Source organism: Salvelinus fontinalis, chromosome 36 (assembly GCF_029448725.1).
Source record: "Salvelinus fontinalis isolate EN_2023a chromosome 36, ASM2944872v1, whole genome shotgun sequence".
Classification (NCBI taxonomy): domain Eukaryota; kingdom Metazoa; phylum Chordata; class Actinopteri; order Salmoniformes; family Salmonidae; genus Salvelinus; species Salvelinus fontinalis.
The window spans coordinates 8,551,186-8,577,679 of record NC_074700.1 but is presented as its reverse complement, the minus strand read 5'-3'; the positions used below and the strand labels follow the sequence as shown (position 1 = coordinate 8,577,679).

Below are 26,494 nucleotides of genomic sequence, written 5' to 3'. Positions count from 1 at the left end.
AAACTCTAACCAGTTCTCACATATACAGTTGAAGTCGGAAGTTTACATACACCTTAGCCAAATACATTTAAACTCAGTTTTTCACAATTCCTGACGTTTAATCCCAATTCATTCGACACGCACTGTCAACTGTGGAACCTTATATAGACAGGTGTGTGCCTTTCCAAATCATGTCCAATCAATTGAATTTAACACAGGTGTACTCCAATCAAGTTGTAGAAACATCTCAAGGATGATCAATGGAAACAGGATGCACCTGAGCTCAATTTCGAGTCTCATAGCAAAGGGTCTGAATACTTATGCAAATAAAGTATTTTTTAATTTAATCCATTTCAGAATAAGGCTGTAATGGAACAAAATGTGGGAAAAGTCAAGGGGTCTGAATACTTTCCAAAGGCACTGTACATTGAGTATGTCCACAGACACAGACAGACAATGCGAACCACCACATTTTACCATGGAAAGGTGACTGGGAATATGGCTGAATACAAACAGTGTAGTTATTCCCTCCGCAAGGCAATCAAACAAGCAGAATGTCAGTATAGAACAAAGTGGAGTCGCAATTCAACGGCTCAGACACGAGACGTATGTGGCAGGGTCTACAGACACTCACAAACTAAAAAAGGAAAACCAGCCATGTCACGGACACCGGCGTCTTGCTTCCAGACAAACTAAAAACTTTCTTTGCCTGCTTTGAGGATAATACAGTGCCACCAACGCGGCCCACTACCAAGGACTGTGGGCTCTCCTTCTCCATGACCGACGTGAGTAAGGCATTTAAACGTGTTAACCCTAACAAGGCTGCCGGCCCAGACGGCATCCCTAGCCGCGTCCTCAGAGCATGCGCAGACCAGCTGGCAGGTGTGTTTACGGACATATTCAATCTCTCCCTATCCCAGTCTGCTGTCCCCACATGCTTCAAGATGGCCACCATTGTTCCTGTACCCAATGAAAAGGTAACTGAACTAAATTACTATCGCCCCGTAGCACTCACTTCTGTCGACATGAAGTGCTTTGAGAGACTAGTCAAGGATTATATCACCTCTACCTTATCTGGCACCCTTGACCCACTTCAATTTACTTACCACCCCACTAGGTCCACAGACGTTGCAATTGCCATCACACTGCGCACTGCCCTATCCCATCTGGACAAGAGGAATAACTATGTAAGAATGCTGTTCACGGGCCTCCCGGGTGGCGCAGTGGTCTAGGGCACTGCATCGCAGCGCTAGCTGCACCACCAGAGTCTCTGGGTTCGCAGCCGGCCGCGACCGGGAGGTCCGTGGGGCAACGCACAATTGGCCTAGCGTCGTCCGGGTTAGGGAGGGTTTGGCCGAACAGAATGCTGTTCACTGACTATAGCTCAGCATTCAACACCATTTTACCCTCCAAGCTCATCATTAAGCTTGAGGCCCTGGGTCGCAACCCCACCCTGTGCAACTGGGTCCTGGACTTGCTGATGGGCCGCCCCCAGGTGGTGGTAGTAAACAACATCTCCACTTCGCTGATCTTCAACACTGGGGCCCCACAAGGGTGCGTTCTCAGCCCCCTCCTGTACTCCCACGACTGCGTGGCCATGTACGCCTCCAACTCAATCATCAAGTTTGCAGACGACACAGTAGTAGTAGGCTTGATTACCAACAACGACGAGACAGCCTACAGGAAGGAGGTGAGGGCTCTTGGAGTGTGGTGTCAGGAAAATAACCTGTCCCTCAACGTCAACAAAACAACGGAGATGGTTGTGGACTTAAGGAAACAGCAGAGGGAGCACCACTCTATCCACATCGATGGTACCGCAGTGGAGAAGATGGAAAGCTTCAAGTTCCTCGGTGTACACATCACGGACAAACTGAAATGGTCCACCCACACAGACAGTGTGGTGAAGAAGGCACAACAGCACCTCTTCAACCTCAAGAGGCTGAAGAAATGTGGCTTGTCACCTAAAACCATCACAAACTTTTACAGATGCACAATTGAGAGCATCCTGTCAGGCTGTATCACCGCCTGGTACAGCAACTGACAACCGCAGGGCTCTCCAGAGGGTGGTGCGGGTTGCACAATGCATCACCGGGGGCAAACTACTTGCCTTCCAGGACACCTACAGCACCTGATGTCACAGAAAGGCCAAAAAGATCATCAAGGACAACAAACACCGGAGCTACTGCCCGTTCACCCGCTACCATCCAGAAGGTGACGTCAGTACAGGTGCATCAAAGCTGGGACCGAGAGACTGAAAAAAAGCTTCTATCAGCTTCTAACTCAAGGCCATCAGACTGTTAAACAGACATCATTAGCACAGAGAGGCTGCTGCCTACATACAGACGTGAAATCATTGGCCACTTTAATAAATGGAACACTAGTCACTATAATTAATAATGCCACTTTAATCATGTTTACATATCTTGCATTACTCATCTCATATGTATATACTGTATTTCATACTATCTATTGCATCTTAGCCTATGCCGCTCTGTCATTGCTCATCCATATATTTATATATTCTTATTCCATTCCTTTACTTAGATTTGTGTGTATTAGGTATTTGTTGTGGAATTGTTAGTTATTACTTGTTAGATATTGCTGCACTGTCAGAACTAGAAGCACAAGCATTAAAATCATACACACGCAATAACATCTGCTAACCATGTGTATGTGACCAATACAATGTGATTTGATTCTATTTGAGACAGATACATTGATGCAGCCTGAGGTGCTAGGGGCTAGCCCGGACAAGCACTTTCTCATGTCATAATAGATTCCCAAAGACAACTCCCAAACCCACACCCAAATATCACATCTGAGAAACTCTGTGGAGCAATTCTGCAGTAAAGACACATGTGCAACCAAAAACTGACGTTATTTCTCACACATGTCCCATTGTTTTAAATGCCCAGTACATTCAAAAACTAGATGTTGCTGTGTTTAATATACAGTATATTACCACACTATGAGGTTTGAATAATACTGTGAAATTGTAAAAAAAAATATGATAATGCCCTTTTAGTGTATAATCTGTTTGAAAAGACCGCCTGAAATTTCAACCTGTCACAAGGCGGTAAATTAGTTAATAGACCAATAAGAAAGAGAGTTCCAAACCTCTCTGCCAATAACAGCTAGTTTTCAGTTTTCCCCTCCCCACTCAGACCACTCCCAGAGAGTCCTAACAAAATTCTTGCTTGAGAAATATATCTTTGCTAAGAAGCCTTTTTTGTCTCTTTTTGACCATTTTAACTGAAAACAATCATAGTAAGGTACCCAGAAATTGTTATCCAGAAATGATACACAGAAATGATTTGATATGAGATTTTTTTTAAACTGCTGCACCTTTAAGGTCATTTTGCTTTATGTACACGTGTATAAATCTTTAACACACTCAGCTACTGAATAATTTTGGGTGGTAACTAACCTAATGTAGCAGGCATAAAATAAATGCCTAGATCCACTACATACTGGTTTTGACAAGAAAAACATAAATGTTTTGGTGGAGGTTCATTTTTGCACTGTTCAAACCAATCCAGTAAATGTGGAAGTCACATCAAAAGCTCTCTTTCCATTTCCCCTGAAAACCTGAACACCCGGTTGTTACAGACTCGGCAAAGGGTGTAGGTGGCAACTAATGAGTGTGTGGAGAGGAGAGAGAGGAAGCTGGCCAGTTTTAGTTTGTTGTTGTTACTTAGCAGCCATCTATTAAGCTTGCATGCAGTCAGTATTTAGAAGGTTTGGGCCTATTTGCTCTGTCCATTAAGCATTTTGGAGGCTTTGTGTATATTCAAAGCTACTCAAGATCAAATGGAGATCCTCTAATGGGGTAACTGGAGACGTCTAAAAACCCACTGGACACATTATCCTTGACAAGCAGGGTTTCTAACAAAAACAGTTTGACAAAGAATCATAATGACATAATAAACGTGTATAACGTCTCCTTACAGAGAAAGGCTCTTGTAACAGAGAACACATGGACTGACTGACTGACCCAACCAGTACTGTCACCAATCAGTCAACAAAAAAGTTTCCTGGAAGTTGAATAATTATTTCAGGTATACATGATGTCCTGAACATGCACTGTAACACCAAACTCTCTCAGCTATGACATAACTTTTCCCCTTAGTTAAATAAGTATTTGTTCATAAATCCAAATTCATGCCTAAATTGAGAAGCAAAACACTCAAAAGCTATACACTAATTCTTTGTCAAGAGGAGTTTATCCTGAGCTCGCTGGTACAGATGTAGGATCTTAATTTGATCACGCTGTTGCAGGAGAACTTTCGTGAAATGCAGGAAATGTAAAACTTGTGCTGTATTTGAGGTTTAAAAAGACTTCTGAAGTTTGTAATTCTGCAGTAGCAGTAAAGACACATGAGCAACCAAACACAGACATTTCAGACTTGATTTTCCCTTATGAAAAAGGCATCAAACCTTGGGAATTTCCATGCAAAAGGCCCCATGAGCACTAACACGAAGTTTATGGCAGCACATCAAATTTGGTGTCAAATGAAAGCTAAGAGTATATATTCATGACACGTTAAGGCATGTATCAATTGTTTCAACCATTTTCTATCCTAAAAATGTTGAATAAGCAAAGGCTTTGATTTAATTTCTGGTCAAACAGGTGGAAGAGGGGTCTTAGAAAACATCTAGTAGAGAAAGTGTTAAAAGGTATTATGAATACATCAAAACACAGTAATGTTGACGTAAAGACCCCTGCCAACTAATATCAACATTTATATTTAGTTTTGCAGAAATGATTTGCCTTCTGTAAGTTTAAGAAATATTGCCTAGTGTATTGTCATTCTGTTACCAAAAACTCACATATCTTTAAGACGCAGAATTTTCACATATTTCTCCCACATGAGGAGGATAATGAAAGTTCACAGAACTAACAAGGAACGGTAGACCCACCAAATAGTTATAGTGGTTTTACTGATACAAATTTGTCTTAGGATTTATTAAGTGATTAAAACACTTCATCATTTTACTAAATTAGAATTAGAATAACAGCCACTGTGTAAAATAATAAAACCGAGGGAGATTTTATCCCTTCTGTTACCAAACTTTACATCTGCACTGTTTTTCAAGTAAATGTGTTTTTGTAAAATGTTCAGTGGAAATTGTTAAAATTAGTCCCTGTGCATAGAGTTCTCTGGTTTCTTTAACTTTGTAATAAAAGTATTTTATTTGGCATACTTTTAAAAGAGAAAAATAGGAGTCATTATGTTATCGTGGAATTGCCACCTGTAGGCCTATATAAAATTAAAGTATTGCACAACTGTAATCTATTAGGTCAGCATTAGAATGATTATCCATTTCTCAACTTAGAACAAAAGGCTCTGAATTATCTGGTTCATGCACTGAAAAGTACGCCTTGGAGCTTACTGAAGCACGTTCAAGAACAATGAAGCCTTTCTCCAATATTTTTGTATTTGATTAATTCTTGCCCATCGAAAACTCATTGCCATCTTTTTTTCATATGAGTTAGCTATCCATAAAAGTAACTCTTTCATTTGTTACACAGGATTTTATGTTAAATCAGTAAAAGGGCAGAACAGTCCCCAATAATGAATGAATCAATGAAAGTAGACCTACAGGTGTTGGCCTATGTGTTATTTAATACAATATAGTCTACTGTAGACTTTTAGAACAAAGACTGTGGACTTATTGTATAGGGCAAGGCTGCTGTATGGTGGGGCAAGTTGATACCGAAGTTCAGTCAACGTAGATAAGAGCTAAATACTAACCGTCAATAAAATGACCCACGGTCCACCAGGGCCACCATCTTGCTTATTTATGAACCCAGCTTTTGGATATGCTACAACAAATCAATGTACTCCCAATAGGATCGTTAGACCTAGGCCTACGGATAATCCACATCACGTGCCATACTGTTTTTCTTAATTTCGTGAATAAATGATCATACTTTAGTTTTTCAAAATTTGTCGGTTGTTTAATCTCATAGCAAAATATCCTCTCTTCAACTGGTGTCTCAAAAAACTTTAGCAACAGCATTCAGTGTTTTTTTGGCTACCTGTCCACAGTGCTTTCTCCGCCTCTTCCTAGTATTTTCACTCCACCCCTTTTCAATGTCCACCTGTGCAACAATTGCTTAGCCACCTGCCTACACATAAAATAATTGTCATTTCACAATAATATATTACACATAATGTGGTGCAATCGCACAATAATTAAAATTATATAGGCATTAAAAATCATACATTGTCATATCATGTATGTGGTATAATATTTTCTACTCATTTGACCAAAACTTGAATCTGATTCAACTTCCTTTTTATGTCTGTGTTCACATTATTATATGTCTTGTTTGGATGATGGCGAAATGCACCAGTAGCAATGAGTCTAGTACTATAGAGAAACGACTCTCTTTCTCTCTCTTAACCATACCTGTTTGCTCCATCATAACCAGTCGGACTAGATTTTTGCCTCTCACATGACCTCTGATTTGAATGTAAACCCAGACAGCAACACAGTGGAGTGCCCCCTCCTTGCACCTTGTACTTCCTGGCACTGGTGGTACAGTACCTCCCAGTCACCTCCCTCCCTCTCGCTATACACAACACACTAGAAAGGGCATGGAGATCCATTCAAAAGACCTTTCAAATAGGAGTGCTAATCAAAGAAGCCGTTTCCATTTCAAAAACAGTGTTAACTGGTTTTATTTCATGCCAATAACATATGGATATAGGCCAAGATGATATTGTATGATTATATTCAAATCAAATCAAAGTTTATTTGTCACGTGCGCCGAATACAACAGGTGTAGACCTTACAATGAAATGCTTACTTACGGGCTCTAACCAAAAAAGGTATTAGGTGAACAATAGGTATGTAAAGAAAAAAACAACAGTAAAAAGACAGGCTATATATAGTGGCGAGGCTATAAAGTAGCGAGGCTACATACAGACACCGGTTAGTCAGGCTGATTGAGGTAGTATGTACATGTAGATATGGTTAAAGTGACTCTGCACATATGATGAACAGAGAGTAGCAGTAGCGTAAAAGAGGGGTTGGCGGGTGGTGTGTGGCGGGTGGCGGGACACAATTCAGATAGCCCGGTTAGCCAATGTGCGGGAGCACTGGTTGGTCGACCCAATTGAGGTAGTATGTACATGAATGTATAGTTTAAGTGACTATGCATATCTGATAAACAGAGCGTAAAAAATAGGGGTTGGGGGGGGCACACAATGCAAATAGTGTGTAGAGGTCCTGAATGGCAGGCAGCTTAGCCCCAGTGATGTACTGGGCCGTATGCACTACCCTCTTGCGGTCAGAGGACGAGCAATTGCCGTAACAGGCAGTGATGCAACCAGTCAGGATGCTCTCGATGTTGCAGCTGTAGAACCTTTTGAGGATCAAAGGACCCATGACAAATCTTTTTCGTTTCCTGAGGGGGGAATAGGCTATGTCGTGCCCTCTTCATGACTGTCTTGGTGTGTTTGGACCATTCTAGTTTGTTGTTGATGTGGACACCAAGGAACTTGAAGCTCTCAACCTGCTCCACTACAGCCCAGTCGATGAGAATGGGAGCGTGCTCGATCCTCCTTTTCCTGTAGTCCACAATCATCTCCTTAGTCTTGGTTATGTTGAGGGATAGGTTGTTATTCTGGCACCACCCGGCCAGGTCTTCTCCTCCCTATAGGCTGTCTCATCGTTGTCAGTGATCAGGCCTACCACTGTTGTGTCGTCTGCAAACTTAATGATGGTGTTGGAGTCGTGCCTGGCCATGCAATCGTGGGTGAACAGGGAGTACAGGAGGGGACTGAGCACGCACCCTCGGGGAGCTCCAGTGTTGAGGATCACAATGGTGTTGATGTGAGCCATTACCAACCTTTCAAAGCACTTCATGGCTACGGACGTGAGTGCTACGGGCCTGTAGTCATTTAGGCAGGTTTCCGTTGTGTTCTTGGGCATGTTGGTTTTACATACTCAATCAGGGACGTTGAAAATATCAATGAAGACACCTGCCAGTTGGTCAGCACATGCCCGGAGCACACGGCCTGGTAATCCGTCTGGTCCCGCAGCCTTGTGTATGTTGACCTGTTTAAAGGTCTTACTCACGTCGGCTACGGGGAGCATCCAGAACAGCTGATGCTCTCCTACATGCCTCAGTGTTGCTTGCCTCAAAGCGAGCATAGAAGTGGTTTAGCTCGTCTGGTAGGCTCGTGTCACTGGGCAGCTCGCGGCTGTGCTTCCCTTTGTAGTCTGTAATAGTTTGCAAGCCCTGCCACATAAGACGAGCGTCGGAGCCGGTGTAGTACGATTCAATCTTAGCCCTGTATTGACGCTTGCCTGTTTGATGGTTCGTCGCAGGGCATAGCAGGATTTCTTGTAAGCTTAGGATATTTTGTAATTTAAAATGAATTGTTATGGTGAAAATAAATAATTGCAATATCAGATTTTGAGTAATTGCTTTTGTAGGAGTAATGCATTACTAATTTACTATTAATTCACCAAGTGGATTGAGAAAGATAATGACCCAATAATAGTGTACCAAGTTGCGATGGGATATTTTGTTTATGAATCTAGAGGATGAGTATGTGGAAGTGAGACCGAGACAGTCCAGCCAAGAGTTTAAAAAAAACGTGTAATTATCAGGCTCTGTTCAGTCAACGCATAAAACCAACCTTTATTTTGACAGGTAGTCCTGCTGAGACCATGGTCTCTTTCACAAATGAGTCCTGTATCAAACATACACATCAATACATATCAATACACAAAATGTAAAACACAATCATATAAAACAAACACATTTTTCAGTAAAAGGGTCCTCTATCAGCCTTCTGCCATAGGAGGCATTTACCTAAATCAGTGGAGATCGATGGGATCTCCAGAGTTAGCCATCCCTAATGCTCTTAGACCAGCTTCCGGTAGCTGGTACATCTGTGGAAGTTTATGCAAGAGGGCTTTATAAACAAAAAACTATGATCTACAAGACTTCAAAGAGTGCCAGCCTACATTCTGATACAGAAAGCAATGACGTGTGCTGAACCCTTTGCCCATAATTAAGCATAGGCCTAGGCAAAATAGAAAAAGGTTATAACCCAGATTAGTCATTGGTGTGAGAGCACACTTGTGTTGTTTTTTTTGCATTCTGATTTCACATCTTTTCCAAAGCACACTACATGGCCAAAAGTATGTGGAAACCTGCTCGTCAAACATCTCATTGCAAAATCAAGGGCATTAATATGGAGTTAGTTCTCCTTTTGCTGCTATAACAGCCTCCACTCTTCTGGGAAGGCTTTCCACTAGCTGTTGGATTATTGCTGCAGGGACTTGCTTCCATTCAGCGACAAGAGCATTAGTGAGGTTGGGCACTGATGTTGGGCGATTAGGCCTGGCTTGCAGCTGGCGATCCAATTCATCCCAAAGATGTCCGATGGGGTTGAGGTCAAGGCTCTGTGCAGGCCAGTCAAGTTCTTCCACACCAATCTCGACAAACCATTTCTGTATGGACCTTGCTTTGAACGGAGGCATTGCATGCTGAAACAGGAAAGGGCCTTCCCCAAACTGTTGCCACAAAGTTGGAAGCACGGAAACGTCTAGAATGTCATTCTATGCTGTAGCGTTAAGATTTCTCTTCACTGGAACTAAGGGGCCTAGCCCGAACCATGAAAAACAGCCCCAGAATATTATTCCTCCTCCACCTAACTTTGCAGTTGGCACTATGCATTGCAGCATTCTTCTGGCATCCGCCAAACCCAGATTCATCTGTCGGACTGCCAGATGGTGAAGCGTGATTAATCACTAAAGACAACCCGTGTCCACTGCTCCAGAGCTTTACACCACTCCAGCCAATGCTTGACATTGCGTGTGGTGATCTTAGGCTTGTGTGTGGCTGCTTGGCCATGGAAACCCATTTCATGAAGCTCCCAACGAACAGTTCTTGTGCTGACGTTGCTTCCAGAGGGCGTTTGTAACGCGGTAATGAGTGTTGCAACCGAGGACAGACGATTTGTACGTGCTACGCGCTTCGGCACTCACCGGTCCCGTTCTGTGAGCCTGTGTGGCCTACCACTTTGCAGCTGAGCCATTGTTGCTCCTAGACGTTTCCACTTCACAATAACAGCATTTACAGTTGACCGGGGCAGTTCTGCTGGGCAGAAATTTGACAAAATTACTTGTTGGAAAGGTGGCATTCTATGACGGTGCCACGTTGAAAGTCACTGAGCTATTCGCTATGGGCCATTCTACTGACAATGTTTGTCTATGGAGATTGCATGGCGGTGTGCTCGATTTTATACACCTGTCAGCAACGGGTGTGACTGAAATAGCCGAATACACACATTTAGGGGGTGTCCACATACTTATGGCCATGTAGTGTATGTCCAATTGAATGGTGCTGGACAGCAGAACCATGATTTGATAAAAAAATATATATAATAATAAGAACCAGTACAGTGTCGTTCAATATGTTGGGATTAAATATACAACACCACCCTCTGCTGCCTCTTTTTCGAACAACCATATTTTCTTTCATGCGCGCCATCATGGTGTCATCAACGAGCGACAAAATCCATTGAACGTAAAAGTTCCCGGAAGTAATTTTGGTAAACACACGTTTGCATTTTGTTATGCTGTTGTGGCATGCAAGTTACTATTTTCTAAACTATGCCGAAACTCTTTGCGATAACATTTACAGACAAATCTAATACGGGAGGATTTTGGTCTGCCATTGATGTTTGGATAAAGAAACCACACGTTGTGAACAAACGTCTTTGTGGAGTCAAAGAGACACAGAGTAAGAATGTTGGCTTTGAAGAACTTTTAAACATTCTGCTAACTCATGGAAGTGATACTTCAGAGTCCAAGGATGTTCTTACTTTCTTGAATAGTGGCGTTGAACTCGAACATGACAAGGAGAGACTGTGGTCTTTTTGTGTGAGGACATTCATTCCTAAAGTAAACTGTTATGGCACGACTGTACATAAAGATATTATACTCAAAGGTAAGCGTTAATGACATTCAGCTGATGTTTAAGCTGCTTATCATTGAGTTCTGGCTGACTTTACAACATGTACGCAACACAGGTATTTGAATACAGTCTGATGTGTGAAAGTGTCCTGTGTGTTATTTTTTACTCAACATTTTCAGACTTTAACACTCAAAGAGTAAGCTTCTTACCAGTTGAAGAGAGTGAGGAAGGGACTGCCTCTTTACGGAAGAACAACATCTATCAGATACATCTCCTGGCTGAGAAGAGTGATGAATGGTGAGTGTTTCCATGTTTAACCTCAGTGTCTGCTTCTTCACCCATCCTTCCGTTGATCCAGTAAAGCATGGACGCATTGGATAGTGTCTGCATTGATTTGCTCTGTAAATCTAATCTCCAGGACACTAGAGTTACATCTCATGCGGCCTGATGACTGGTTCAGTGACGGGGTGGCCTACCCCAAACTGCCCTGGCTTGGTGGGGAGCTCCTGCCCAAACTGGTGCGCTGGGCCACGGAGAGTAAGACCAGTGAGTTCAAGAGCACGCTGTCTCTCCTGCCTGTAGAGAAGTACAGCATCATGTACCAACAGCTGAAAGACAAGTACAAGGAGATGGTCAAGGTATGGTCAATGTATGATTAATATGGTCAAGGTATGGTCAATGCATGGCCAGTGTATGGTTAATAGTTCATGGTCAAGGTCTTGTCTTTTACGGTATAGATTTGTCACAACAGTTCCTGGACGCATTAATATATTTGTCTTTGCGTAGGTATGGCCTGAAGTGACGGATCCAGAGAAGTTTGTCTTTGAAGATGTTGCCATCGCTACCTATCTTTTGGTAGGTCTCCTCTATACATGGACAGTAACTACAACAATGTATTTGACGGAATGCTAATATGAGTAAAATGCCAACTCTAATGACAATAACACCATTGTCTATTAATGCACAGGTCCTATGGGGCGAGGAGCGAGCAGTGAAGGGTCTGACCGTCAAACAGTCCTTTGTGGATCTTGGTTGTGGAAATGGTCTCCTGGTTCACATTCTAAGCAATGAAGGGGTATGTGTGATAAACACTACACTAGGTTCACCAGAACACAGTTACATAATATAACCTGATATGCCCTGGTACTGAATAGTAACACCAGGATTACGGGCTGAAATACTCCATGTGGAAAACTGACCTCTCCAGCAGATCTCCTTTAATTTACAAATGTCCACTGGATGCTTAATCAATGACAGGGTAGCCGTCGAGTCGTAAGTAGCACTTTATTCCCTATATAGTGCACTACTTTTGAACAGGGCCCATAGTACACCATATATGGAATAGGGTCCCATTTGGGACGCAGACTTAATCTGTGCCAATTCCAGGCCAATGTTCCATTTAATCAGTGGTGATTTAACGTCCAATCAAAACGCTGGATATCCGTAATTGAAATTACACACGGGGTAGGTGGAAAGTGTGTTACTATACCCACCGTTCATTTGATGAAGTGATTAAGGACTGACCGTCATGCCTACTTGTGTTTCAGCACCCTGGAAAGGGCATTGACGTGAGGAAAAGGAAGATCTGGGATATGTACGGTCCCCAAACACATCTAGAGGTGAGGATGGGCTATGTGGAACTCTGTTTTAGGATAGTGGGGTTTTTTCAGCCTAGTTCAACTACTTGATTTAGGGGTGTATATACTGCACAAGAACAACAGTTCACCTGACACAAGACTGAATCCAAACATTACACTGGACAATACTCTGGATACATTCAGTAACATAATAAGAATATTCCTATACATTTTAGGTGCAAGAAAAAACGATTACAAGGGTTTGAGTGACAGGTCTAACATGTGTCTCTAAGTGACCACACACCTCCAAACTGTGCACAGTTCCTAATGAATCTCAATTACCTTTTGTGACTCGAGGAAAGAGCTTTCAACTATATGGTCGTTTTTTTTGCTCTCCTTGCTTTGCCATTATGGAACTGAGGCAAGCACACATGTCGTTTTTTGTTTGGAACACAGCCTTGCGTCCCCACCATCACACAATTACTGTTGTTGTTTTACGTAATCCAAAAAACGTTCCATTATAAATCGCAATGTGCGTCAGATGGGCATTATTTGAACGCTTATTCTTTTGCCAACATGGCTAGCTAAGTTATAAAATACAAAGTACAATGTTTGGGTTTCAAAAGGTACTTGAGACAAACATTGTTATTTTGGTGAGTCATGAGTCCATTCAAGTCCGTGCTCTGCGGCAAATTTTCTTAATAATATGACAAACAGGCTCATTCTGTTCAGGACAACCCAGGGAATAACACATGTCATCCTTGTTTTAATGTCACATGCACAAGTACAGTGAAATGCCTTTCTTGCAAGCTCCAAACCCAACAATGCAGTAATCAATGTCAATGTAGTACAAAAATTATATAAGTTAGAACAAAAACACAGGAGAAATAGAAACAAGAAGAACACAAGAAAGTAAGAAGCTGTATACAGGGTCAGTTCCAATACCATATTTACAATGTGCAGGGATACTGGAGTGATAGAGGTAGATACAGTGCCTTCAGAAAGTACTCAAGCCCCTTGGCTTTTGGAAAGGCACACACCTGTCTATATGAGGTCCCACAGTTGACAGTGCATGTCAGAGCAAAAACCAAGCCATGAGGTCAAAGGAATTGTCCGTAGAGCTCCGAGACAGGATTGTGTCGAGGCACTAAAAAATATCTACAGCGTTGAAGGTCCCCAAGAACACAATGGCCTCCATCATTCTTAAATGGAAGAAGTTTAGAACCACCAAGACTCATCATAGAGCAGGCCTCCCAGCCAGACTGAACAATCGGGGGAGAAGGGCCTTGGTCAGGGAGGTGACAAAGAACCCAAAGGTCACTCTGACAGAGCTCTAGAGTTCATCTGTGGAGATGGGAGAACCTTCCAGAAGGACAACCATCTCTCATGGTGGTGGCAGCATCATGCTGTAGGGATGTTTTTCAGAGGCAGGGACTGTGATCGAGGCAAAGATGAACAGAGTAAAGTACAGAGAGATCCTTGATGAAAACCTGCTCCAGAGCGCTCAGGACCTCAGACTGGGGCGAAGGTTCACCTTCCAACAGGACAACGACCCTAAGCACACGGCCAAGACAATGCAGGAGTGGCTTCGGGACAAGTCTCTGAATTTCCTTGAGTGGCCCAGCCAGAGCCCGGACTTGAACCCTATCGAACATATCTGGAGAGACCTGCAAATAGCTGTGCAGAGACGCTCCCCATCCAACTTGACAGAGCTTGAGAGGATCTACAGAGATGAACGGGAGAAACTCCCCAAATACAGGTGTGCCAAGCTTGTAGCGTCATACCCAAGAAGACTCTATGCTGTAATCGCTGCCAAAGGTGCTTCAACAAAGTACTGAGTAAAGGGTCTGAATACTTACTGCACTTAATGTACATCCACTGCATTCCAATCAATGACAATCTACCATTTTCAACCCGTTTACAGGGACTCTTAGTGGAAAGGGTTCATAGCAACTCATATCAACTTAATTTTGAGGGCTTTGTGGATATTTTGTGTTCCCATTTTTTGAAAGCAAATAAAACTACCGCAGTATTTGAAATATTTATGAATACCAGATTAATTCACAAGATATGTAGGTATTATAATGAACTATTTCGTTCACCTTTTCAAATGAAGTAAAATGACAATCACATATAGTCTAAACCACAATAGATACACATTGATTTGCACATGGGGTTGCGGGGAACCCCACACGTTGTTAGACACGCTCTGCTGTGCTGTACTTTCCCGTTGCCGCACGGCTTCAATGTTTCATCAGAAGACAAGCTGCTGAATGTTCCCTTGCATCTATTATTCACTGTGTGTAGACCAGGCAGGAAGTAGCTAGGCGAGGTAGTTGTTCCCATAGGGACACAATGTACTTTTAGCTAACGGCTCAGGGTTCTTTCTGGTATCCTTATTGTCGGTGATGGGATATGATGGGTGTATAGAACATGGAAGTGGCCTCCAACACCGAAAGGGGTTTTCCTTGTTGTCATTTTTTGTGTTTTCCTTTCAACTAGTTTCCTTATTTGTTCCTTAGTTTTTGCCTGAAATCACTTATTTACTTTTATTGTTTTGTTTTTTTTAAAGTATAAAAACAGTTATTTCTCTAGTCCATACATGGCAAGAGGCACAAAATGTTGCTTTGAAAAGTATTTTTCTGAATTTGTAACCTCATTCGACTTTGTATTTCAGACCACCCTTCTTCATACCCACTCAGACACTAAATGAGCTGAGATAACAATCACATGAAACATTATCCTCCTTCAATATTAAAAGTTGGTAACAGAGTTGTTATTTCGCGACAGAAAGCGGCTGGGGGTGTCATAAGCCATTTGTAATTCAAAAATGATTAATGAAAAAAAATCTAATTACTGTCGGCGGTGCTTCTCTCTGATCTAAAGAAGCCTGTTGTGCTTTTGGTCGGGGGCCTTTTTTTCTATTCCAGGAAACGGCAATCACTCCCAGTGATGGCTTCTTATTCCCGGGCACAGACTGGCTGATTGGAAACCACTCGGACGAGCTCACACCGTGGATCCCCGTTATAGCGGCCAGGCAAGTCATCAGCAGAAACAATTTGGCTTAGCCGCCTCAAGTGGCAACTGATCTCTTGAATTTGAAATCATGTTTTTTTCATGAGTTGGGAATGGAGGTGGGTGAAGTGTCGTGTCTGATGCGGCAGCCACCTGGTGGCAATGTTGAGCTTGGCTCTAACTTTGCATTGACTCTCCTGTTCTGGTTTGAATGCTCCACCAACCTCCATAGATTTGAAATTGTCCTCATCTCCTGCCTTAATCTCATATTTTTCTCACCTCACATTGAGTCAGTTGTACTTACATCCGTTGTACTTGTGGTATTTTCTCACCTCTATGCTGCCTGCTATCTGTGGTTAGGGCTCCCTTAAAAAAGAGGTTCCATCATATCTCATTTAAACTCACCTGGATGAATTAAGGATGAATAGACAATTATAAAGTACATTGATAACTGTGACCAAACCACGTGGTTTTGATGTGTAATTTCGGTCACTTTCCTCCCACTTTAGGTCATCTTTCTCCTGCCGGTATTTTGTCCTGCCGTGCTGCTTCTTTGACTTCTATGGGAAGTACCAGCGGAGACACTGTAAGAAGTCCCAGTATAAGGAATACATTGACTTCATCTCTGAGGTCAGCACAGCCTGTGGGTTCAACACAGAGGAGGACTGCCTGAGAATCCCCTCCACAAAGCGGGTATGCTAATGCTAACAATGATACTTGTACACGCTAACATGTTAATGCAAACCACTCATGTTGTTTTAATCTAACCCCTTGCTTTACAGGTGTGTCTGGTAGGAAAGTCGAGGAGCTACCAGCTGTCGGATGAGCCGCAGGCAGAGGAGTGTAGAGACAAGTATATACAGGGTCGTCAGACCTGCTCCGGGGTCACAGTTCGAGAGTCAAACGCCGAGGGTGAAGCCGAGCACCACCACGACCACTCAGAGACTGACAGGATCCACGGCACCAACTGGGGAGCTGGATTCCAGCCCCGAGAGAGGATCGAGACAGTGCGGAACTGTGCCGCCCTTCCCCGGGACTTTGTAGATGGTATAGTCCTACGTGTGGCCACCTCTCTGCTGGGGTTGACCAAGGACGAAGGTGGGGATGTCCCCGGCAGCTGGAACACGGGAGGTAAGAGAATGGGCCTTTAATAGCTAAACTGTCAATCAAATCACAAGGTAATCTCTCCCTCAAAATACAATAAAGTCTCACTCAGTCTGCATTTACATGAGCTGTAATTGAGGTCATAACAGGTTTAGGAAAACAGAACATGAAGTACATATCTGATCTTGGATTTATTACTATTATGGAGTGTATTGGATTTGTGTACTGTGTACTACATGGTGTATTGTTGATTCAGTGAAATTCGGGATGATCGGGTGTGTGCAGGAACTCAATGTTGGTGGGCCATCATGCCCTTAACCCACCCCACCTCTTTCTGTATCTCTACCTCTTCCTGTCTATCGCTCCCTCTCAGCACCAATAGGAAAGCCCCTGGTGGCGCAGCACAACCCTGCTTTGAACCCTGTCAGCGTTTCATCCTCCGCCATTCGGCACCACATTCACACACTGCCCCCATCTCTCTTTTATCAACCTTTTCTGGACTTTCCCCTCATCCTTCACACACACACACACACACACACACACACACACACTCCCCCTGTACGATGGATGAGATAAGAAGATGAAGTCTTAGTCAGAGAGAAAAAGGGAGGGAATGAAAAAGGGAGGGAGAGAAAAAGAGGGGAAGAGACAGAGCCTGTAATCCAGGATGGAGATGACTGAATGAATAATGCACTCTGGCCCATCTTTTATGCATGAGTCTGTATTTGTGTTGAGGTATTTCTACCGGTTACTTTATGGCGCTGCTCTGAAAAGAGGGAGGGCTAGCGGGGGTTAAGCCGGGGCAGCTTGCATGGACAGTGGCTAGCTCCCGAGTTTCAATGTGCCATTTTAGATGGCAAAGCAAAGTGCTACTATTAAAGTGGAACTGACAGCGTTTTAACTACTTTGCAAATATTAAACAAACAGACAATCATAATATCAGTAACAAATATCATATTCCCAGTTTATGCTTCAAAACCATTTGACTCAAAATTCCATGACAGACAATAAGACATTGTTGACATAATCAATGTATGCAGTTCAATGCATGATTAATATAATTCACCAATACATTTCTTGGTAGTCCCAAATATATTGGTATCAGGTTGTAAATCACAGCTGGCCTGGTACGTTGTTTGCTGCCTCCACCCATTTGGGATGCGCTGTTTCAGTTTCCATGACTCAATATTTTGAACAAAAATGGAAGACAAACTAAGGCTGGAAATGTCAAAACAATTCAACTAGAAAGGGCAATGATCACAAGTCAGTCGTAACGTGGCTAATAGGTTAGCGCACATGTGTCAAACATAAGGCCTGCGGGCCGAATAGGACACAGAAGCGAATATAAATGAGTCAACAGTTGAGTCATCTACTAATTATAGCCTGATGTGCTCGCATCGGTGAATTCAACTTCAACATATTATGCACATATGCAAGCAAAGGCTGGACAAATGTTATTTATCTCTTTTGGCCGAGGGGGTGTGGTATATGGCCAACATAACACGTCTAAGGGCTGTTCTTATGCACAGCTCAACGGGGAGTGCCTGGATACAACCCTTAGTTGTGGTATATTGGCCATATATCACAAACCCCCGAGGTGCCTTACTGCTATTATAAACTGCTTACCAACGTAATTAGAGCAGTGAAAATAAGTATTTTGTCATACCCATGGTATACGGTCTGATATACCACGGCTTTCAGCCAATCAGCATTCAGGGCTCGAACCACCCAGTTTATAACAGACCATATACCACATGTATGACAAAACATTTATTTTTACTGCTCTAATTACGTTGGTAACCAGTTTATAATAGCAATAAGGCACCTTGGGTGTTTGTGGTATATTGCCAATATACCACAGCTGAGGGCTGTAGCCAGGCACTCCGCGTTGCGCCATGAATAAGCACAGCCCTTAGACGTGTTATATTGGCCGTATATCACACCCACTCGAACCTTATTGCTTACATATATCATCCTATGTACACAAGTGGACATTATAAAGGCCCATGTTTTTTCAAATAAAATAATCGGCTGCTGATTTTGTATTTTTTTTTACAATATGGCCCGTGAGCTGATTGAGTTTGACACCCCTGTGCTCTCGTTTCTATTTATGTAGCTAGCTATTTATTTAGCAGCTAAAAACACGGAGCCTAATGTTAGCTAGCTAGCTGCTGGGAGGAGTGGCTGAGTGACCAACTTTTCCCCCATAATGTTTTTAGGTGGCTACAGCTAAAGATTCAGGTGTCATTTGGTTAGCTAGTAAGACATGTGAATTGCTTTGTTAGCTAACTACGCTGAAATTGAACGACGTATCTACAGTTGGTATATATCTTCGTTGTCAATCAAATGTATTTAGCATCAATCAAATTGTGCGGGCTGGCAGGCAAGTTCCTAATCAGTTGTCAAAATGTGGGTTGGGGCAAGCTGCAGAAGGACGAGCAGGTTACTATTCCCTATCGTTTATCAGTTCAATTTTGACGGCCAACTAACTGAAAAAGTTAGAGGGTTTATCTAATGTTCCCTCGTTAGATTTTAGCTCATCTCGCACTGGCTAGCATTAGTTGTTGGTCTTGTTAATGTGCATAAGCAACTGAGGGAGAGAGAACCATGAAAAGGGTAGGCTGTTTGATCAATAGGATTGTGAAGTTCCTAAATGTAAGAGGACTCGCTTGGTATTTAAATATTTGTAGAAATCCATTCAGGTGTATTTTATGGCCTTTGGCGAATGTGTTTAAATTATCTAAAGTCACGCTGTTGCTACTGCCTGTAAACACAGTTCAGTTCAAAGTGAATGATGGCAGGCCAGTGTGTAGCTCTGATTGACTATGGTGCACCAGGCTGCGTAGACTCCGGTCTGGACAAGTAAGATGTTTTTTTAAGGTTATATTTACTACAGTGCCTATTAATTGGACAAACGCACGGCCGCTTTCCCACTCTATATTGCAATAGAATTTTCACAAATGCCCTAATATTCTATGAATTTACGTGAAAATGACCATATCTAACTGCTCGCTTGTCAGAATTTTTTTTTTTTTTTAAGGTTTAATTCCTCCAGTGGGTGTATTTGAAAAGATTTTGCAAAGATTTCATGTTGCTAAAACGCTGTGGGTTCCACTTTAAGTATTCACTATTGTAGCATACAGGATTAAATGCAGCATTTCTCTTTCCACTTATACAATATCACTAAATAAATACTTGCTAACCCGCAATCAATGTTATGTTAGCTGAGCTTCTAGCTATGAGCCATTTAATACACTCAGTAATACGATGTCACCTTGCTGACTGTACCTTTTAAGCCCACAGCATTACACAAACACACTATCTATGGACAATCCATTAATAACGGTTTGGGAGGCCAGTCCATGTCCAAACTGAATCCACATTGTCAATAGCCCCACTTATCCCATTAATCTCTATTAGCATTGTAGGCTCTAGTCTCTTAAGGGCAGCTGTAAACGTAGTATTAATCTTATATTAAGGCCCTGGGCCCCCTGGCGTCTCTGCTCTGACTGCTCTTTGCTGCCCTCTGTTCACACATACGTTGGAATACTATTCCTAGCTGCAAACAAAACTCGAGTGTCTTGAATTGTTACGTAATGTGGTACAGTACTAAAACAATGATCTCTATGTAATCTAAGTAGTTTATGTATAATGTCTTTGTATACAAAACCAACAGAACTGTTTTGAAGTTGATAATCAAGAGTGGAGGGGTCTTGATTGGCAAGTATTGCGCTGTAATTTGTTAGTAAGGCTTTGCCACAGCAGAAAAATTACAATGGGTGCCACGACAACTCGTTCTGATATAATATGATGTAGCAAAAATAAAATAACAAGGAGCATGAGGGAAGGGAACCAAAGGTAGAAGTGCAGTCCCGTATGCCAAAGAGAGAAGATTGTCATTTATATCAACCAAAGGTCAACACAGATTGAATTATCCATGGAGAAGGGGAAAGCAAAGACAGAAATACCTTCATTTCCATGAAATGGAACTTAAAGATTGGCTAGCTGCTCTGCTGCAAGCTAAAATGTGAATTTATATCTCGGATTACAAATATTGTGGAAACACGTAGACTTTTTGGCCATGTATATGCATTATCTAAGACCCATGGGGAATGGGTTCATTTTAATATCTCCCTCAGTGGGGAAATGGTGGTGGTGGGAAATAACAGACAACAATGTCTCAGGATTTATTTTAAAATGGCCGCTGGGAACTGTGCTGGCAAAAATGTCCTCTGTTATTATGATTTTAATTGACTTCACAGCTCTGACGGTCTGACACCTTAGACAAACTGTCTGAGAGAATAAGTTATTTTCTGAGGTTCTAATTTATCACAACTCCCTTGTCTCGGTCTGCTTTCCAAATGGGACCCTATTCCTTTTGTAGTGTACTGATTTTTAGCAGTGCACTATTAACAGAATAGGGTGCCATTTGGAAACCACCTTGGTTTCATCCCAAAAGTCACTCCTACCCACCCAAGTCCTTTTCTTACAACGCCAATGTCATGTTCATCACAACACTTTCACCTCCTATGGCTTTCTCATCCCTTTTGTCCTAGTCCTCCATTATTGAACCCTTAACCACCCTCCTCTTCTCCTTTTTCATTCCAAATTGCACTCTTGGCTCTCTCCTCTCCAGGAAGGCTGTCCGTGAGAGAGGTGGCTGAGTTGTTGGAGCAGGAGACTCTGCAGGTCCTGAAGAAAGAATGTGGCGGTCTGCAGACCCTGCTCAAGAACAACCACCAGGTCTTCAGAGGTACGTGCAGTACAAACTCCGCATCCACACACTCCTCTCAAAGAAGATTGAGCCCCAAATGTGTCTAACCAGAGCGATGGCACCTATTCCCTATATAGTGCTCTACTTTTGGACCAGGGCCCAAAGGGTAAGGGTAGGGATGTTTGGGATGCTGCCATAGATGTATATACAGTAGATACTATGTGGAGATCTGCTGTGTCTATTTTGGCACCAAACATCACATGAAAATAGCGTTCTTATTTGCATGCTCACTATAAGGTTGATTATTTTGGAACTTTTGGTGCTAACATGATGGCTATTAAGTTTGCTGAACTGTATATCATTGGCTCTGGGTCTGCATACATTAATCATACTGAAGCAATCCAGGGCTTATTGGAATGCTACATACAGATATGAAATGCTTGGAAAAGTCGATGGAATCATTCCCATTCTCAGCTTGAAGGAATTTGCACTCAGCATGAAGGAATTTGCATTTTGCAATCTCTCTTAAGGCTTGCTTCTTTAACCTGATTACAGGCCTGGAAAATACCTAGTCAGTGCAAGAAAAACGTTTTTTACTAAATTCCCCCCTCTCAACTCTTCTCTCCCTCAGTGGAAGGTGGTATGGTCCATATCCGGGACTGGCGGGTACAGGCCCAGAGGCCTAGAGGGCTGCAGGGTACCAGAGATGTTTCTAAGCGGAAGCACCTAATCTCTGGTGCCCTGAAGACCCGGGCCTGCTGGTTCCACGTCCACCACCCTCACGGATGCCCACTGCAGGCCGAGGAGTGTGCCTTCGCCCATGGCCCAGACGATCTCCGACCTTCCACCAGACCACTCAAGAAAATGAAGTACTCCAACTGAATGCTCAATTCAGTTTGGACCATTATTGCAATGTTTTATTTCAATTGTACTATTTTTTTTTGTATTTTTATTTTTAGATGTGGAGTTGATGCTGTGATATGATGCTACAAGAATAGCTGTGACTATCAGTCATACATACATACATACATACATACATACATACATACAGTGCGGTCCAAAATTATTGACACCCTTAATAAGGATAATTAAAATACCCAGCTATATTGTAAGTGAAAAAAATGAGGAAAGCGATTTTGTTTAACAGTAATACTTTATTTTCTCAAAAGGTAGGGGTTGAAATGATTGACATCTCTAAAGATTCTTATAAATAAAGTAGGCAAAAGTTTAGTATTTGGTCCCATAATCCTAGCACGCAATGACTACATCAAGCTTGTGACTCTACAAACGTGTTGGAATGCGTTTACAGTTAGTTTTGGTTGTGTTTCAGATTATTTTGTGGCCAATAGAAATGAATGTTAATTAATGTATTGTGTCATTTTGGAGTCACTTTTATTGTAAATAAGAATCAAATATGGGACCAAAAACTAAACATTTGACTACTTTATTGATCAGAATCTTTTGGGGGTTTCAATTTTGACCCCTACCTTTTTTCTCTGAGCAATTGTATTAGTATAAAATAATATAATTTCCCATTTTTTTAGGATAAAATACAGCTCAGTATTTTAATTATTTATTTTCCACAGTCATTATTGCTCATCTTTATCAGCAGGTGTCAATAATTTCAGACCCCACTGTAGATACATACTTGCGCTTGTAATTAATTCCACATATCGGAATTTTGAGACCTAAATCTGGTTAGATAAGTACATTTTAGTTTTTAGTAGTGGAGCTACTCTGCTATTTGCTTTGCAGATCTCAAATATAACATCTCAAATATAAAAAATACTGTCATATTGTTCTTACTACCACACCTTCATTACTCAACTACATACACAGAGGTGCTTTAAGGTCCAAAACGGAAGGACATATTGGCTTAAAACTGTAAATGTCAGGGCCATGAATTATTTGTTGCATAGTGTTCATGGGGTGTCCCGTGTGTTGCCCTCTGTGTCCCTGTTTTCCCTCCTGTGTTCCTTTATCACCTGGGATCGTGACCCTGTGGCTCAAAGGTCACGTAGAGGCAGTAGAGGGCCGCTCAGAGACCATCATAGGGTCAGGAGCTGGGTCTACTGCAGAGGGGTCTCGGGGGGGCTGTCAGTGCACCCTCTCCATAGACGTCTACCTGTATGTCAGTTATGTCCTAAAACATACAACACATTTGTTTATTTGTATGTCAGCCAGAGGGCCAGTCTCTTTTTTAACTTTAGCTATCCTTGGTTTGGCTACCGCCTCGTACCTATGGCTGCATCACAATGAAGCACAATTCCTAAGGTATTATTTGCTTAAAAAACAGTTTGCCATGACAAGTTGTTTTTGGGTGTGAGAGATTATGCATCAGCGCTGCAAGCTGACAACGAGCGTGAAGAGGCTTTGCATCTACTTGACTTTCCAACACCGTCCTATGGGAGGACACGTTAGTATATCTGTGAACCCACCCCCACCCTGTGTTATTTTCCCTGCCATTGTATCGATAGCACACAGAACTGAGCTTTGTCCTATTTACTCTTCCTGGTCTGAAGGTGATGAATCCATAACATTCTGAGGTTTGTTCTATGTTAGCAGGCCGACTGTTCCCGAACCGCCTGAGGCCTTTGGCTGTGTCTGAATAGTAATGAAGATATACGATTCAGTTTAAGAATAGGATGGGTTGTCCCTAATGGGCCTGATCTAAGGTCTGTTTTTCTGGAGCCGCGTGGACCGACGTGAACAATACTGAAGGCCAATGGCTGTGTATTTTGATAAAGATGCACTCTAGCTAAGCATAGGAAGATGGAGAAACTCTATCGACAGTTAAAGCTTTGACTCTGACATTCTCCCTGTAGGTGAAGGAGCTCTCAGGAGAATTAACTTCCTGGAAAGCCAGAGGGAGGGAGTTATGCTGAATTACGCTTCGTGGCCTAAATCCAATAGACATGACGGACATTGTATTGGACTTGGGGGTGGATGTGTGAAAGCTTATAGCACTCAAGACCGATGACTGTTTACAGTTCTACACCGACGAGTGTGCTTTAATGACCTGAGCAAGCTACTAAGCCATAGTGTCTCTTTCTCCATCCATCCCTCCCTTCCTCATTTCCTCCCTGCACCTGGGAGAAATCAAACCTTTAAGAGCCCTGCCTGCGTTTCCACGTCTGCTAAGATCCAAACAGCCAATCGACCCGCTGCCCCACATTTCACCTGGCAATGAGCGTGAAATTATCCAGGAAGTGACACACGCATGGGGCAGCAAGTAGTCTAGTGTTTAGAGCGTTGGACTAGTAACCGAAAGGTTGCAAGCTCGAATCCCCGAGCTGACAAGGTCAAAGTCTGTCGTTCTTCCCCTGAACAAGGCAGTTAACTCACTATTCCTAGGCCATCATTGAAAATAAGAATTTGTTCTTAACTGACTTGCCTAGTTAAATAAAGGTCAAATAAAAAAATACACCCCCTTCTTGCTCTCTCTGTGACCCATTGACCCCCATCGCCAACCACAACAATAGCAAAGAATTAACGCTCTGTATTCGGCCAGAGACCACGTGTGTGTGTGTGACGTCTTGCCACGCAGCTTTGAGGAAGTCCAGAGACTCTCTCCATCTGAGAAGAGAGAATTAGAGAGAATGATAGCATTAGAAAAAGAGGTAGAGAGAAAGAGAAAACAATGAGTACCGAGGTCTAAAAGTAGGTCAGGGAAAAGTGGTTATTTTCTCTGGCAGAAAGAGAGCAAACAACTTTCACCTTGTTTCTCTTATGTGATATTTGTCAGGATTTTTTCCGGCAGCGGTGGCAAAGGTAGTGTGGGGGGGATGTGGTAGTGGGCGGGGCCAACGGCGCATTCTCCGGCCAAACATTTTAGAGCCCATCCTCTTGGCTGCAGACAAAATGTTGCTGTTTTAAAGCTAATTTCCTGCAATTGTACACGTTGCCAAGGGGTGGAGAGAAAATGTAATAGTTTTAAAGCTAGTTACCTGCAAGTTTACACATTTTGTCATGGGCTGAGAGAAAATGTGCCGTTTTAAAGCACATTTCCTGCAATTCTACACATTTTGCAATGGCTTTTGCCGTGTTCTTATGCTACTGTATTTGAGTCACTCAAACATTCGAAAAAAATCAATAGGGGCCTCATGGCATGACATTTTTTACATTTTAGATGTTCCCTGACTTTCTAGTTTTTATTTGGGTGATTGTTAGTTTTACCACCCTGAAAACACTGTTCATTGTGTTGCCATGGGGCTGAATGCAACAATTCCAGCCCTGTTGTGGACACACAAAAATGTCTCTTGTTCAGAGGCATAAACTGTCAAACCGCGTCAACATCTGTTGTAGGGTTTGATTACTTTTATTTGGTGGGTAGCAAGCAAGAAACAAAGTTCAACTTTGGGTTCAGTTTACGAAGTTCTCTCAAAAGGGAAGAAAAGGGTCTTGTCTGCAGTATCTTTTAAAAGGGTTCATAGTAAATCATGTGGTATTTAAGACACAACTTTTCCTCAATGCAGCGACAAGTTCAAAGTTCACCCAACTCCATACACTGATTCACTGTTCCTCCCCACATAATTGTCTTCTCGTAGACATACACATTTGTACAGTATCTGTTCCCTGTATATAATTTGTGCGTGCGTGCGGGCGTGCTGTGTGTAGAGGAGGAAGTCTCTCCAGCTGGAGAAGGTCTGAGCTCACTCCCTGGCTGGGCCGGACAGGCGGGTGGAACGCACAGCGAACCCATGTGGTCAGACTGAGGTCATTGGCACCGAGTGGGTTCACTGAGCGGTAAACATCACACACCAGAAAGACCCCAAGATTTACGGCTGTGTTTTTGTGGGGAATTTTTTTATGACTGGGGTTTGGCTCGTGAGTGGCAGATTTCGTTGTGCGTGTGTGTTGTCACTCATACAGATAAACCTTCCTCAAAAAGTTCTAGAAAAGACAAATCCAATCGTTAAAAGATCAATGAAATATTTATATATATTTATTTTAGTTGCTTGACAGGACTTTAGTTGGCCTGTCATCACTATAAAACGATCAATTCCCTCCATAACACTTATCTGATTCCAATTTCCAGATTTTTTCTCAAGAAAATAATGATAGAATTCATTCTTCCACCACTCCCTAACGAGAGTAGCCACATCTTATGTTACAGCAGCAAAACCTTGTAAATATCGAATGTGACATGAGTAATTCAAT

The 26,494-nt window shown here is 42.5% G+C and overlaps 1 protein-coding gene across 1 annotated transcript; it reads left to right on the top strand.

Annotated features, from left to right (window-relative positions):
- The first annotated feature begins 10,517 nt into the window (after positions 1-10,517).
- On the top strand, positions 10,518-24,765 carry trmt44 (tRNA methyltransferase 44 homolog). Its single transcript, XM_055900584.1, has 11 exons — positions 10,518-10,957; positions 11,104-11,221; positions 11,343-11,562; positions 11,711-11,779; positions 11,892-11,999; positions 12,472-12,543; positions 15,432-15,538; positions 16,026-16,209; positions 16,299-16,647; positions 21,257-21,373; positions 21,966-24,765. Exons 1-11 carry the CDS (start codon positions 10,621-10,623, stop codon positions 22,214-22,216), a joined length of 1,932 nt encoding a protein of 643 aa, XP_055756559.1. The 5' UTR covers positions 10,518-10,620; the 3' UTR covers positions 22,217-24,765.
- Positions 24,766-26,494: the final 1,729 nt, after the last annotated feature.